The sequence below is a fragment of the Anopheles darlingi genome, chromosome 3 (genome assembly GCF_943734745.1).
Source record: "Anopheles darlingi chromosome 3, idAnoDarlMG_H_01, whole genome shotgun sequence".
NCBI classification, from domain to species: Eukaryota; Metazoa; Arthropoda; class Insecta; order Diptera; family Culicidae; genus Anopheles; species Anopheles darlingi.
In genome coordinates this window covers 58770584-58787829 of record NC_064875.1, presented here as the reverse complement: position 1 = coordinate 58787829, position 17246 = coordinate 58770584, and the positions used below count along the sequence as shown (strand labels likewise).

The window sequence follows — 17246 nt, the reverse complement described above, 5'->3', positions numbered from 1 at the left end:
GCCGGCAGCCTCATTACTCGGTCGGATCTGGCGGGGGACCATTCTGTAAGTGTCCACCGAACTCCAACTCCAACTTAAGGGCCCCCTCCTTCCCTTCTCTCCTTTCCCTCTCTCCCGGTGACAGGTGTTTTCGGGAGTTTTTCGCAGAGACCTCCGAGTGCGCGCGAACGCGGTCACAAACTATTAACCCAACTATTAGAGCGCGTCCGGGACGTAACTGTGTGTGTGATTGTGCAGTGAGGAGTACACAAACTTTTGGCAGACCCCCCTTCCTCTGGTGCGGTCTGTGGCAGACGTGGTGTACTGACAGCACGTTTCGGCAATCCAGAAAACCATCTGCCAGAAGTGGCTGCGGACTGGATGCGATGGATGCGAGAGAGCCCCGAACTTTTTTACACATTCCCACACATACACACGTTTGAAGAGTGAATATGCCATTATACCGTGTTTTATTTGTTTTTATAATGCCCTTAATGGCACAGACATCACATTTTTCATGCCACACCATCATAATCACCACCAACACTAGCAGCAGCAGCAGCAGCATTTCAGAATTGATGGACACCGCGCAACAGCGTGAGAGTGCGTTGCACACTTTTACGTCAGTTATGACCCCGCCAATCCGCCAAATTTGTCATTAAAATGGTGTCGCGGCTGGATGAATGATGTTCCACGTACCACACACACACGCGCGCGCGCACACATGCCACAACACTTGAAACCTCTTTACAAAGTGCGTATTCGTGACGTGGCATGGCGGTGGCGCCATTTGAAATTGACTTCGGTACGGAATCCGGAATCCAACAGAGAGAAGCTGATGGTGGCGAGGAACCCCAAGAGCGGCCCCGCGACGCCACGTCCGTCCTACCGAGGGTGGCATAAAATTCTCTTTGATGTATTCAGTGTACAGAAGAGAAGGGCCCTCCTTCTCTCCGATGCCACATCATGGCGCGTAGCACCGGGAAGGCTGTTTGATCGACGGTCTCGACTTTGACTTCGGCGCCATATCGCGCGGTTCAAAATTAATAAAATTCCCAACAAAAACGGAAACCGGCCGGATTGTGATTAATTCTGTTTGCCCGAGATGGCACCACTGATGGTTGGAGTGGGAGCTTCGCGGTATCCGCTAATCGCTTCGTGGCTCCGCAATTTTTCGCCCACGACATTAATGGATGTGCTCGATAGAGGGTGATGGAGCTGCAAGCGAGGAAGTTAACCATAATTTAACCAGAGTGTGGTGGTGGCGGTGCTGCTCGGTATGATACGACAAAATCCTTCCCTTCGAGTTGTAAATCACGATCGAAGAGAGACAGCCACAGGACAGGACAGGACAGGAGAAACCGGATAGATAGACAGTAGCAGCAGGGTTAAGGCATTAATTCGCGGGGACTACATTTAATAATGTTCAGCGGGTTTTTCATGAGAAGCTTCATGAGAGACGACGACGACGACGACGACCATAGCCACCACCGCAACCGCGTGGTGCTCTGCTTGAGAGTTTAATTCGAATTAATAAATGTGATCCCAAATCGAGGGACCGGCTTTGCTCACGACAAGACAAGACAGGACAGTTATTTGCCGAAGAGGGTACGGGGGGGATAAATGTGATCAACGTGACAGATGCGAACGTGAGACAAGATGAAATGAGAAGGAGGAGTCTGTGTCTCTTTTTGTTCTCGGAGAACGGAAAAAGGTCTAAAAAGCCCCCCAAAAAAAGGGACTATCGCCAATCGTCGGTAGGAGTAGAAGAAACAGAAGACAATGCTGCTGCTGATGATGATGATGATGATACTGACGATGGTCGTCGTTGAGTAGTGTCGGCAAACATCTAATTGATACATTTTCTTCCCCACTGTCCCCAATGGAAACAATGAATTAATGATATTTTTCTGATGAATAAAGATAGCCTCGAGGATACGCCCCACCCCACAGCACAATGTCGATGCTTTTTGGGGGCCATTGTGGATAGTCTTGCCAGCAGCAAAAGCAATAGCAATCTTCTGGTTCAAGATCGTGTCTTTGGTGTGCGAATTCGAAGACATTTTCCATTCCTTTGAAATCCCAATTTTCCACCCGAACAGACTCCGGAGGATTCGATGATAAACGAGACACCAGGGTGGGAGCGGTAGAGAGTGTTGTGGCGGAGCAGCGGATTCTGTTTGCACGACGTCCGCAAATAAGTCACCAGATAAAAGCACAACAGTACTTTTATCGATAGATTTTGAAATGGATCCCTGTATGATCTAGGATCTAGTTTTCTATCGATGGATTTTAGATCGAAAAATTCCCAATATTTATACTAAATTATTATTGTAACATTTGTACTAAATTATGTTGTACTAAAATGCGATAGGATTACTTCAGCGAGAACGGCTGAAGGGTCACCACCGAATTAACCACAAAATTAATTAATATCATGGCCTTCACCAGCCCTTTGCTGACCACTAGAAGGCCGTTGACCGATGCCGGTGCCCGAAATCCACGGTCAGTCCACCCCCATCATCGTCATCGCCATAATTCCTTGTCCCAGGAATTATCCCTCCCCGTAAGAGCAATTGCTCGGTGGCTCTTTTTGTGGTAAAGCTAGAAGGGAAAAACAATTTCCTTCTCCCTCTCTTCGTCGCTTTCCACCTACCGAACGATGGAATGCTTTCGCCCGTCAAACTTTTGCTTTCATCAACATCGTCATCATCACCATCATCATCATCATTCTTGCCAGAGTTCTCTGTGTTTGCTTTCTTTTGTTTTTTATTCTTGTTTTCCCTGCGTTTCCCTTGCTCGACATTCCCTTCCACCATTCCTTTTCTTAAAACCGCGATCCTCGCGATGAGTGTATGTTGCGGTTGAAAACTTTATCCTCGAGCCTCGAGTTGGGCCGCGCCTTTTAGCTGCCACCGGTACGCCGGTAGTCCCTTGGACTTGCGAGAGCAAATAAGATTGCGCGCGGTTTCCGTGGCCACGATGAAAGTCCACTTCGAGGCTTGAGGCTTCGCTTGTCCCGTTTGCTCCCGAGTAAAAGCAAACAGAAATGGTAAGCGCTACTCACCGCAACAACAACAACACCAACCACTGACACTCGGCTCGGGACCCGGACCCGGACTGACCAACACAAATCGGAATCATTTAGGAATTCAAACGATGTTTATGTTTCATTTATTTGCCCAACAAACCTACGAGAGAGAGAAAGAGAGAGAGAAAGAGAGGGCTCGCTCGCCATTTGCGCCGGGCAAACACAAATCTTTGAAAGTGCCCCCTCCCCTCTCCTTTGTCCCGTCGTCTTGCATCCTGCGAGTACCAACTTCCTTTTCTCGGGAAAACACGAGCGAAGTGAAACAAAGCCAGCACTCGCTGGCTGTTTTGCTCGTTTTTCCAGAAGAATCGAAGCTATCTTAAGTGAAGCATTGTGAAAGATGGAGCTGGTTATCCATCTGAATCTTGAATGTATTCTGAAGCTTAGTGTGACACTTACTGCAAGTCATATACTTGCTTTAGCATTGATGTTATTCATCAAATTCAACAGCCGCAGCATTACTTTACTGGAAGAGAGGGTCTAGACATAATTTTTAGGCATATTTTGGGAATCACAATCATGGCTATCAAACCTTAAGGAGAAATCGTGAAGCTTGTTTGTGCTTCATAGTGATCGTTGTCGAATGCGATGAAAATATATCTCTAGCATTATTAAGCTTACAGGAAATTTGAATATTCATTGTGTTCGGAACCTTCCAAGAAACGATTTTTTTCCCCGAAAGCACAATTATGCTTCAACTTGTGCAACGCTGGGCGTAAGATTGACTTTCGCGAAGACAGGGTTATTAATAATGGTTTCTAAATTCCGTTAAATTGTAGAACTTATGCCTACAGGTCCAACAGCATACCGGAAAGCGAAAAGAATGTCCAGCGCGTATCCAACAATTCCTCGGATAAGATTTGCAAATGCCGCAAATGGTTGCTTGGTTTTTATCATGTTCTATCGCTAAAAACGTCAAGTTCAACGCTTTGTATCATAGAGCGAATGTCTTAAAGTGGTTACCGAAGCGAAATGTGGAGAAAATGTGTTCAATTCAGAACTGATGTCCGGTGATAAATTAACCGGAATTAAAATTGTCACCCTTATTTGGTCTATCGAAACTAAACCTCTCTAACATGGTTTTTGACGCAGGAAGTAAAGTGCATCCCTTCCCTTAGTAATTTGTAATAGTAGTCAGCATAAACTGTGGTACAGTAAATCACAAATACAAACCAAAACTTCAATTGAAAACGGTTTGATCAAATTGCGAGCAACTGGATGGAGTGACCGCGGTACATAAAATGAAATTACCGAAAACAGGGAGAAAATATCTTCATAAAAGCGAGTTCATAGCGCCGCAGTAGCCACTGCCAAAGACTTTTCCATCACACAGAGTAGAATCAAAAACATTGTAGAGAGATTTTAGCAAATTCCGGAAAACAAATCACCATCACCGACCGGTGAGTTCATGAGCTCACAGAAGCAGTGCAGTGGAAACGAGAGTTCCACCGTCACCGGATAGACAGGAAGGATACATCATTTTTGTGCCAATTTGTACGAACACAGGAAGGAATCTAGGAAGTCGCAAGTGTCACAAGCGAGAGAGAGAGCGACGATGTCGCATAAACTTTTATTGCATTTTGTGCCCCTTTGGTGCCCCGTTCGGTCACACCAACGCGCAAGCGAAGGGGCGCAGCTTTTTTTTCACGAAATAAGGAAAAATCTAAACCGATTATGAATAATGGCAATAGGACATCGTGCTGGCAATAGAGGGGGGACGACGGACGCCTCGCGCCAGAACGTTTCGACGCGCGAGGAATGGAAGGAAAAGTCGGAACCAGACACGACGATGATAAATTGGCGTCGACGACGACGACGACGACGACGACGAAAAATGCTGCTGCAGCACCCGAGCAAGGGGGCAAAAGCAAGTGGCCTGTGCGATGCCTGTGTGATATCATTACCAGCATAAAATCCAGTTATGCTAAGCTTGTCACTCGCCCCGCTCGCGGACACGGTCGCTGGCTGCTGGCTGGTTGGCTGGTTTCGTACTGCGGACACACGACAATCGTGAGCACTCGCAGCATCTGCAATCTCTCGTTCCACCTGAGCTTCACACTGGCGACTGCGCCTCCGGGTATCAGTGTAATCGCTTTGCGCGGACAAGCGGGGGAAACTCTGACAGTCCATTTTCATGCTGCTACCATCTATCAGCCGAACACCGGACCGGAGGACACCGCACTCGTAACAGACGAGAGAGGTCCAACCAAAGGCTAGTTGGCCGTTGACAGAATTCGCTGAAGTGGAAAAGCTTTCCACCCATCCAAGGCGGCTGCTGTTTGGCTTCACGATAAGCAGCCGTCAGTGGCCCTCTACTGCTCTACAAGCCAATCACAGTTGGCAGAGAAGATGAATACATGAATGAACGAAAAGAAACAATTGACAATCACCAATCCAATCCAGCAAACACAGACAATGCGATCTCTGTCTGACTGACTGCGCTACTTTGTTTAGGCTACTTTGACCGAAATACAACTCACTCTCCAAGCGGATGAGGAAGTTGTATAAAAACTGCAGAAAATGTGGAATAATCTATTCTGCGACGCTACCAAAATGCGCTAAAGTGAATTTTCCTTCCATTTTGCAGCAAATGAAAACAAATATGTAAATAATGATTGCAAAAAGGAGTGAAATAAACCATAACTCTGTAGACCATTGATGCACACAAACATACACACACAGAGAGAGCTGCGAATCAGCATCAATTACATGCTAAACGAACCGTACGATGAACACGACGGTAATGCCGGCTTGGCGACACACCGGCAACCAGCCGGTGATGTCGTGTGCCCGGTCGGTGGTGGTGCGCGATCCAGCAATTAAAAATCATTATGCGCGAAAAATGGAAAATTTACACTTCAAACGGTCGGCAGGATGACGCGCAACCGGATGGCCGTTGCCATTAATGCTGTTAGTGTGAGTTTGTGTGTGTGTGTGTCAGAGGACCGTAAAATGGAAAGCAGCTTTACAGCCTGGTGCTGCAATGTCCGTTTTTGGTTTTTCGGTTGCTTTCCTTTCCGTTTCGGTCCAGCCGCGATACAAACGCGATAAAATCATAGGAAACACCAGTTCCACCCTGATGATGGCACGACCATCTGGTCTCCCCTGGACCGGTGGATACGGCTCCAGCCGCTTTAACGAGCAAATAACTTGCCAGGACTACTAGACGCTGATATTTGGGAGCGTTAAGGTGCTGCTTTTCATCTGACTGCGGAAAAATGGGAGCTTTACACTGCGCAGCAATATCGTACCGGCACACACACACACACACACACACACCCTCACACAGCCACACATAGCGACACCTTTATGGGCTTTCGACAAAAGATATCCATCCGGTTCCTGGGATCGTAAAGAAAGTCCAGAGAGTAGCGCGCTCGGGTGTGTGGTGACTTCACAACGGCAGCAGTGCTTCTCATAAAAGGTCAGCGAATAGCAGCAGACGGATCGGATCGATTCGCACGCTCGAGCGCAAAACTCGTAAACCTTCGCCATGATCCGTATCTTACGTGCCATTTTGCAATCCACCCCCCGGGGTTATATTTTAGAAAAAGCTAAAGTAAAATAAAACACACGGTCATTAATTGCAGATGTCGGTCAGGACGGAATGGAGGAGCCTCATATTTGAAGCGGGCAACCAGGGTTGCCATAGACGGGAAGTGAAACCGGGGCCTTCCCACCTGAGAATGAGGATGCTAATGGGCCGACATGCGGTGCTGCCGGTAAGGCCGCGTGTGTGGATATGTAGCTGAAACCATCGGTTGTTTGTTCACACTTGTGAATATGATTTATGGACGCAAAGTGACCCCGGAAGGGCAAATCATAAACAGACCAGATTGATAGTGGTCGAGGAGAAGTGGGGGGGTCGTGCGCTCTTTTACTTACCTTAAAATCGATATAACCATTTTTATCCATGTCGAACGTTCGAAAGACGTGATCGCAAAACTCTTCTGCGTTACCAGACGGGAAGAACATTTTGTACATATCTACAAACTTCGCTGGCGTTAGCTTGCCGTTTGGACAATCTTGCTGTAAAGGGGAGATGAGAAGAAAAGTCGAAAGGAGGGTAATTAGTAGGTGGAAAAGATTTAAGATGCCTGAAATTTGTAAAACTACCGGACCAAACGAATAAAATATGTTCTATTAAAAATTGATAAATTAACATTTCTATACCTTGTGTTTGTGCACAAAGAGAAGTAAACAGTGCATTTTTTCTTTGCACTGTGTGACTAACGATTATTTTTTGTAATGGATGGAATGATCGAAGAGTAATAAACGTCAAATGGTATTTAGCGCAAACTCAATAACTGGAAAAGATGAAACTTGTTTTCGTCGAAAAACACTCAAAATGTATTGAATCCGATTTCTCCCATTACCGTTCTGCATCTGTGTGTGTGTGTTTGTGTGTTCGCAAAACATTAATGAGCTTTGCGACTGATCGTCCACCATTACTATCGCTTCTCCTTTTTGGACGAGGAAAAAACAAAGCAACGAATGACAGAAACGCGACGTTAATTTTATAACTTTACCAATTCAATTCTTCAAGCGGAGATTGGTTGATGCACAACAAGCGAAGGAGTTTGTTTAAACAACTACAATCACAGAAACAAGAAACTTCGCGAAAGATACGCGCGCGCGCACACACCCACGGGATTTTATGAATTTCAAACTCCGGAAACCAAAACGAACGAACCCCGCCCGTAGCCTACTGCACTCCGACCACAGTAGCTATGCACTGTGTTGGTGATGGTGGTGGTGGTTGTCTTGCGTAAAACTTTTACCCTACGCCCAGCCTGCTGCTACATCATCAGGATGGACCCATGACAACGAATATGCCGCCGGGTGGTGGGCGTGCTGTGCGCCGTACCAATGCAAACACGGTAAGCGATGGTGCGGTAGTGGTGGATGATGTCGTTGCGAAATGTTTATAGTTCCTGCCGCTCCACTCCCCCCGCTCGCCGTACTGTCGGATTATGCGCTACCGATGTTGCTTCTTCCCTGCCAAAAAGCCGATGACTGCGATGGTAGTCATATGGCAGCAGGACAGCAATTATCTGCCCCTTTTAATGTCATAATAAATCACGGCGAGCGGTGCGCTGCACGAGAAGCTCGCGTACTGGAGGCGACACACACACACAAACACACAGGCAGACACTTCGTTGCCAAGCAAACGAAGCTCGCTCGCAGTAATTAAGAAGCTTCTCGTCCAAACTCGACGACGACGATCGGTGGCTGTTGGCGCTGGCATTTACTAAAACCAACAACAACAACGAAAAACCATTTCAACCAAAAACTCTGCCCACCAACCAGAGGAAGAAGAAAAAAAAGAAGAGGAAGAAGAAGCGAAGGAAGTTTTTAATGTTCCAAACATTAAAGGATGATGATGGTGGCGGTGGAGATGGAGGAAGAGATTCATCACGCGACACAAATCGGATTTCCACGGTAATGTGCGCACACACACACACACACACACAAATAACCATGTCCCATGGTGCCCGCAAATCAAAAGCTTTACTCGATTTTCGGGCAGGGGAGAGCATATGCGGTGCAGCAGCAGTCGAAGCAAAACGTCGAAGAACTCGGTCTTAGCTTCCGTCGTTCCTAGTATTAGTGAGCGGCGCACGATAATGGCCGGTCGATTACGTGCTCACCTCTCAGCATTTGGGATGAGGTTTCGCGGCGGCGGTGGTGGTGGGGGCCGCCGCCGCAACCAGACCAATACTTGCTTGCTCGTCCTCTTCGCAGGACCGGAGGAAAATTCCGGGAGTAAGGGTGCAAGCACAGGGAAAGCAATTAAATTAAGTCTCCAAGACGCCAGATGGCCTTTAAAGAAAAAAAATCGGGAAAATCCGGGGATGGAAAGAAGCTTCCGTTTGAAACGTTCGACAGATGCCACACGGCGAGCCCGTCCGTCCGCCGAAGGGAAGGTGGAAAACCATTAAATCAGAAGATCCCCCGTCCTCGGAACGGCATAACTCCCCCACCCTCCCCGCTAGACAGACGCGATGGCCGAGAGCGATGGATGCGGTTCATTTAACAAAAAGCCCCAAATCGCCTTTACTTGAAGCGAAGCGAACACACTTTGATTGAATGGCACTGGCTCGAGGGGGTAGATCTTCTTCAATTCTTCTTCGATTCTCGTATGTGTGTGTGTGTGAGTGCGTTTTCCGTGAAAACTCTATTATGCAGCTCATTTTCCTAGCAACCGAATCCATTACACTATCCGTATGTAGCGTTATATGTTATTCCAATTGCTGCATCCGAAATTATCAAAAGCTCTTGCTCGAAGCGTCGTAAAAACAGTTCCCCAGTGTATCAACCGGAGACAGACAGACAGACAGACAGGCATACAACGGACATGCAGCCGAGTGGGCGCACGAAAGAGAGATGTTGACCTTTCGATTGCACCATTTTGTTGACTCACAAAAACACACACACAGACGGGTGCGCGAGCGTGTGTGCTGAGAGTGGGTGCTACCCACACCACGGAACAGGTAGTCCTGGCGCTGGAAATCTGCTGAACAGTACTAGCAGCAGCAGCAGCAGCAGCAGCAGTAACAGTCGATGGATGGATTGACGGATGGTTGGAACATAGAACCATCAATCAAATACAATCGTTTGCGTAACCTGCGCCTCCAGTGCCAGTGCCAGGTCGGTCCAACACGGATCAGAAGGCACGCAAACAACAGTAGCACGACCGATGATCGAGCAGCGATGGATGGATGGAAGACAACAAACCATCCACCAGGGACTGCGTGATGAAACATACATGAGTGAGCAAATAATGGAGCAGCAGCCGGGCAGGGCAGGGCAGAGTAGGGGTCATGCAATGCATTCGAAGCGCGTTTTGTTGCTGCGAAAAAGAGTTATTGAATGGACAGCACACAAAATGGGGTGGACCTCTGCCTGGAGGGAGTACAACACAAAGTACTCTTCCAGGACGTGTGCGTGTGCTTATGCGCCTGTATGTGTGTGTGTGTGTGTGTGACTTAGTGTATGGGAAAGGGCACGTTGTCGTCGTCATTGGAAAGCATAATCAATTTCCATTTAGAATCACAGGGGACTGGGGAGGTAGCAAGGAGCGTGGAGCGAGGAGCTAACTTCGCATTTATGTCCGCTACCCGTCACCATCATCATCATCATCGTCATCATCATCATCATCATCATTTAATCATTTTCGTCCTTTTCAAATCAAAACTCGATCGATATCAAAATGGTCGATACCTTCCCCGGCAGGACCCGAACTCAAACGCGTTTTGCGAGAGCGAACGAGGTTAGGTTGATGGTCACAACCTGAACCGAACTGATATAGGGGACCACCAACAAAGCAACAATGGGCATGTCAAATATGCTGTTGGCATCTGCAATGCCAACGGATGTCCTTTTTGTCCGGATGATGCTGAAGCTTATATGGTGGAAGTGTTTGGTGGAATAAATCGTTTGACAAGATCCCGCGCATAATGAGGGTGTGTATGTGTGTGTGCTACAGGTTCCGACAGGTGCGTGCCCTCAATCCAACACCGCCGCTCTTTGCCCTTGTCGTTAACCCCCGGCGGTTGTGAGCCGGACCAACGCGAAGTGAACCCCACTAGCAACAGCCGCTAAACACACGACGACCAGGACGAGGACGACAAGGACACGTTCGCACGTCATGCAAGCCTCGAACACTGTTGCTGGTGTCGTTGTTGTTGTTGTTGTTGTTGATTGGTGGTCGTTATGGCACACACCACCGCCGCCTCCGCCACCCACCACCCACCGTTTGTAGCGGTATCGTTTGCGGTCGACGAACGAACGAACGAACGAACGAACCTCACTGTCGCGCTTCGCTTTCTCGGCGCTTTTTCGGGGACCGAGAACCGAGCGTCGTGCGTGTATTCGACTCGAAGACGACTCAGGGACCAAAGGGAGTGCGTCTTCGTACTCCCCCTCCCCCTCCACCACCCTGCGCCTCCTACCAGCACCGAAAAACCGGAGTGTTCGTAACGCAGTTAGTATCGATTTTATTCTAATTTTATTTTATTTATTGTATTTTGTGTTCGCTTACTGCGCTCCCACCACCCCCTTCCCCCTTGGCAGGATCACTTCTTCATCTACCACGACAACGACGACGGTCGCGCGCGTGTGTACCCTGTCTTTCTCTTTCTCTTTCTCTCTCTCTCTCTCTCTCTCTCTCTCTCTCTCTCTGTTTCTGTTTTCCTTGAACCAACAAACCAATCAATTTCTAACCACCATCATAGGAGGCCGGAATGGAAAGGGAAGGCTAGCAGTGGGTAGCACAGTACCGCGAGCCGTAGGCAGTTGACCTAATGTTGTCGCGTACGTCGCGTCATCGCGAGCGGTTCGATCTTGCGAGCGAAAGAATCGATGATGGCGATGGCGGCCGTCGTCGCTTTCTAGGGGAAGGGCAGCGCCAAGGACTTGCGTGCGTGTGTGTGTTGGATGAAGTACAACATCTCGCAATTGAACATTCGCGTCACGTCACTAGGCTACTGTGCGTCCTCTAGGCACAAGGCAACTAAGTAACCAAGGAGCTGGCAGCATCCTTGGATTGGTTGGGATATGAAAAGCAGAGAAAACTCTGCGTGAATTGATGGAGTGTGGATGATGCGTTCGATGAGGCATAAAAACGAGTCGCGATTTTGATTTTCTGTTTCTAGCAACTATCAAGCACCCGTGGATAGTAAATATGGACGGGAACATCTTCATCTAAAGAAAGATGAAACCGAAAAACATTAGACGATTCATAAAAAATGGTTTTAAAAGATTGTCAAATTAAACATTCGTCGAGAGAAGCATTTCTCAAGACAAGTGAGGTCTACAAGGAAAGGGACCCCTGCAGTATATGGTTATAACCAAAATCAATAAAAAAAAAGATGAATTGCAAAGTGTTTAGATGGTGAAACGGCAGGCAAAGCCCCGAACATGCTGCTGCTCCCGGGTACCTATTTGAACGAATTCCTGTGGGTACTGAGCATCGTAAGGGATCATTCGAACCGACAGACAGTCTTCTGTGGCGCGTCCAGCAAGAAGTTCCAATTCCCTTTCGAAACCATACCCTCCGTCTGGGTAATCGATTGACTGATATGCAAATCTGTCCCCACCCCACTGGTGTTGTGGGGCTGTCGTCCTTCATCAAATGAATCCCAGAGAAGAGATTCCATTCCTGACATTTCTGGATCAGCATAAGATGCATTATGCGAATACCCATAGGATTTGGCATGTTGTCACGGCTTAGGATCTGCCAATACAATGAGGTATAGACGGAAAATCGGATCCTCGTCTACGTGCGTGAAAATGTGCAAAGTGTATGGAACGCTTGAACCGAGGAATATGTTGAGGAAGAAATAATGTTTGAAACAAGAATTTAAGCTGAACTAAAAAAAGTCAATCTAAAATACACTCATCCAAAATAAATCAAAATATACTCATCCAGAGCTAGATGAACGGTTAGATCATGAGCCAAAGTCTCGCAAAAATCTCCCTTCATGACTTTATGGACATCGTACCTTTACGCAAATGAGGCCACCTTCCTTCGCCACGAAATCAAATCAATCGTGACGCAAGCGTTCGGCGACTCTTTCCCATCAAAACGGTTCCCGCAGGGCCGATGATGGAATCGACTTCATTATCTATCGGACGAAACCTCATACGAATGGAGTGGGGAAGTGGCACAAAGTTATTTTCTCATTGGAAAATGAAAAAAATGCAAAACAAGGACATATACTGCCTTCATGGGCGCCAGTGACTCGACAGAAATCGAAATTTGTTTCCCGAAGCCCCCAAAGTACGTCGGTGCGTGCTGCCTTCAGGGGGCAACGCCACCATGCCGCCACGCAGATATGATTGTTTCAGTTTCGTCGTCCGTCGTTCTGTCCATTTCGGGTTCGGTCACGGATGAACGCCGGGACAGGAAAAGCCATCGATTGATTCGATCATAAACTCCCTCCGGGCACGAGAGGGCGGACAGGTTTAATGATGCGCAGATCAATTAACCCGAAGCGATGGTCCGGTTAGTGCCTTTAAGTGGTACTCTGCGCAAATAAAATGGATAAACGCTATACAATGGCTGTGTATTGGTTCTAGAAACTGTTAAACTGGTTTAACTCTACTACATGATGCTGAATAGCGCAACAAAATTATGTTTATGCAGAATGTTTCAAATACAAACTCCAAATTCTGTTCAGGTGGCAACAAGCGACAGTTTCGACAGTCACTAAATTCAAGTTACTAAATTATTTACAACAGAAATTTTGAGGGATCGTACTACAAATATGCTTCCAACACCGAAAGCAACCATTTTGATTTTAGGATTAAAGCGACAGTTTTAGCAGATGGAGTTTACAATGAGGAGTTTACGAAAAGAAAAAAAGGTTTTTTAGAAGAAATTAAACAATAATTTCATTTACTTGGAGTTAAATTATGGTCGTAAGCTCTAGCTCTGCTTTGATGAATTTTTGTTTTTTGACGAAAGTTTGTTGAATTTGTGTGTTTTGTCTCCAAAGTTTGCGTATAACTACGAGGAATGCCTTCGACCTTGCTTAAAGCATACGCTGAGCCTGGCCCGTACATTAATTAGAATTCATCTTCCACAAAAATCCATTATCGTACCATTATTGTTATAAGTAGATGAAGCACGTCTCACTCACTGAAAAGTGAACCCCAACATTCTTTCCTATACCTAGCTAGGACATTCTACACTTCCAGGCAGAGCACCAAAGCGCGGATAAAGGTGGGCCAGCATGTGCTCTACCGCATACACAAGAAGCACGGGGGTAATATGCTTCATCTCATATGAGATGAAGGAAAAACGAGGGAGAAAAAAACACCTCTTCCAACCGCAACCGCTTTTCGGGAGGTGAAAATGACAAGTTCCGTCGAACCCGAACTCTACGAACTCTACGAGACCTCCTCTGTCTGCCCTCCCGAAATATACCATCACCACCACCACCACCAACGGTGAAGAAGCCTCTCAGCCTCAGCAAACGGATTATCCAATTTCTCTGCCCATCCTCATACCAGAACCGCATGTGTGTGTGTGTGTGCGTGTGTATGCGGACCAGTCGGTCATTACACACCGACACGGAAGGCCGAAAGAACGGACGCGGCGTGGTCCATAGCAAAAGTTACGATCAGCTTCCCTCCTTCATACTCCACGCGCGCGTCTCTAGCAGCACGTCTGCACATCCGGTCGGAATCCGCTTGATGGCCAACTCCGGGTACATTTCCTGTGCTCTCTCTCTCTCTCCCTCTCGCTGGGATCGACGTTCGTTCGGCTTCGTGTTCTCCGTCATCGAGAGCTTTTCATTGGCTCCCAGGCTCAGGCCCTTGGGAAGCCGTAGGCTATAGACATGGCAATGCAGAACTTCTTCTGTTCCTGTTACGGTTACGGATGTGGTCCCCCCCTCCCCCCGATACCACCGAGACCGTGCGCTTTTGCGCGCTGGTGAACCGCACACACATCACACTAAAGGCACTAGAGCCACTACTTGGTCCGGCGTTCAACTTCAACTTCAACGTACACCGGGCGCAAAACCGAGACAAAGTTTTGCAACCTCACGACCGAGTGATAGAGAGGGAGGGAGAGAGAGAGAGAGAGAGAGAGAAAGAGAGAGAGAGCAACCTCATCGTCCTGGTATGTCCGGAAACGTCCGGAAACCTGTATGTAGCGCATGGCGTATGCCTCAATCCCTCTTACTCTCTCTTTCTCTTCTCTGACAGGCGCATCCTCATCGTTTCACGGAGGCAGAGGACTGCCTTCGAGAGGCTCGGGCCCGGGCCCGGTGACGTTTATGATTATCATTGTTGCCCGGCCATTCGGTCGGTCGGATGGGCGTGAGATGTAAATTGAATAATGCTAATGTTAGTGGAACAACCACCACCAGCCGTAAGGGGCGTGACGTGATGGCTACTTCATCCTTGTAAAGGACGTCACGGTTGTCAGGACGCTTGTCAAACGCTGACCTACAGACACACAAACACACAAACGGACTTATCATCGAACAGCCGTCTTCTGGCTCACCATTCTCAGGCCAGATATCAAAATGTATCAATTGACACACACACACACACACGCGCGCATCGACTTCTAGGCGTATAATGCGAATGTCAAATGAAGGCTCAGGTTAAGAGCTTTGCGTGAAAGAGGCTGTGTAATGGTTGGTAGCAGCCTCTAACACTTGAACCCACGGCACACAATCAAGTAGCACACACAAACAGTGCTTCTTCTCCGCCTTCTGGTACGTGCCTGTAGAGGCTCTCTCCGTCTCACTCTCTCTCTGTGTACCTCGAGAGGTGCCGGACACTTGACAAGCCGCAACCGCTTGACTTTTGGTCCGGAATCCCGGGCTGATGGACAGATTCACTCGAAGGCAACGACGACGACACCATTTCTCGGACGTCAGGACGTTTGCACCTCTCATCAACACCCGCTGCATGGTCCGCAAGAACCATTTCTAAGGTTAATTGATTCGTGGTCCCGTGGTCAAGCCAAGGGCCAAGCAACGAGCAGCAATGGGATGTCGAGTCTTTGTACGATGAGGTCACGTACGTCACTTTGCGGTCAGCTGTGGCCATCGCGGAACCATTGTTTGCCATTGCCATTGCCATTGCAACGCTAGTGATAAATCGTTATCTCTCTCTCTTTCTCTCTCTCTCTGTACCGGTTTGTTTTGTGGTTTTCGGTGTCCAACCGATTGTTGGTTCCTAAGTCAAGATGCCAAAAAGGGGGCGCGCGTCTAAAGTAGTGCAGAAGGAGCTAAACCAGTCTGGCCGAGCGATGCACGCCGTTATGATTCAATGGAGGGCAGGAGGGTTAAGCAATTAGCCCCGGCGTCAGCTTGACACCATCATTAGTCGGCTCGGGTGTCGAGCTCGAGATCCTCCTCTTAATTAGCTTCTCGTACCTCTCGTAGTAACATGACCTGAGACTGAGCCGAGGTTTGAGGATAACAACTCACAGGAGAGAGAGAGAGAGAAAGAGAAGGAAGGGGCAGCATTTAAGGCACCTCCAGGGATCGGATTAAAGGTCTGGCCACCAGGACCAAACACCAAATAGGGACGTGGTGGTCAAGCAACAGGCCAGCAAACGGGGAACTTGGTCCTGGGGTGGGGTGGAAGAGGAATAGTATCGAATAACCTCAAATATCTGCCCCGGAAGGCCAGAAACTCGGAACACCATTTGCCGTGAACCGACCATGACGTGGCCAAGACCCCTTCCTTCTCCCTTTACCTAGCATTAATATGCGTGAAGGTGGGGGGGAAGGGGAATTAGTCAAATTGATCGACGAAATGACATCGAGCGTCCGAGTTATCATCGTCGTGGCCGGAAATGGCCGCAAAAAGCCTCCGTTCCTCCGTCGTACCCTCTCGGGATCACGTTTCATTTAGGCGCGCTGACGTCTGCGTCCGGCAGCGTGCAACAGGCCACGGCTGCTGCTTCCGGTAGAGCAGAACATACACATACAGAGAGAGAGAGAGAGAGAGAGCAATCGAGAGCGAGTAAGAGCTAGAGAGAGAGACCAATTGAATTCCCGAGCCAGAGAAATCTAATTTTCATCATTGAGATGAAGGGGATCTGTGCCTTTGGATCTGCCCTGTTGCCATTTCCGGAATGGCGTCGTCGTCGTCGTCGTCGTCATCGAGCGGACGCGGATCACTGGATCGATTGGTTGACATGAAAATTTAATCACCTCCCCCCCTCTCCATTCACCCTATTTCTCACTTCACATTCCAGTGCTGCTGCTGCTGCTGGTACTGTTCTTTGTTCGACCGAACGGAAATCGACCTCGATAACGACCCCCGATCGCGGTCGTATAGGTCGTCAGTTGGTTCTGTGTTCTGGGAAGCTGAACTCATTCTCTCGAACCGGGGATTGCGTACTCCACTCGCAACAGAGCTGACCGGGAAATGGAGAGTAAGCAGAGAAATAAAAAAAACGAGGAAACTTTTTGCACGCTTTACACAAAAGCCGTGCATCTCTCTCTCTGTGGTGGTTCTTTCACAACACTTTGCACAAAGCGTATACAGAACCAATGGAGGTAACGGCTGGAAAGGTACTTAACGGAGTTTACGGAGTTGAAGTTGGAGGAAGTAGCACGACGATGATCCGGTCGTGTGCTAAGCAAGAATTGAGGCAACTATTTCATGTGGCAAGACCTCTCTACGAGGAACTCTCTAA

At 48.1% G+C, this 17246-nt stretch overlaps 2 protein-coding genes across 8 annotated transcripts in view; both read right to left on the bottom strand.

The window, feature by feature from the left end:
- The window catches only part of LOC125957887 (neurocalcin homolog), a 99998-nt gene that overhangs the window by 33189 nt on the left and 49563 nt on the right, over positions 1–17246 (bottom strand). The window lies entirely within an intron of this gene.
- Positions 1–17246, bottom strand: part of LOC125957885 (neuronal calcium sensor 2) — a 72166-nt gene that overhangs the window by 10730 nt on the left and 44190 nt on the right. For all 7 annotated transcript variants that reach the window (XM_049690903.1, XM_049690910.1, XM_049690904.1 and 4 more), the window contains one exon: positions 6956–7099. In XM_049690903.1, coding sequence (XP_049546860.1) covers positions 6956–7099 — 144 coding nt within the window. The remainder of the gene's footprint in view (positions 1–6955; positions 7100–17246) is intronic.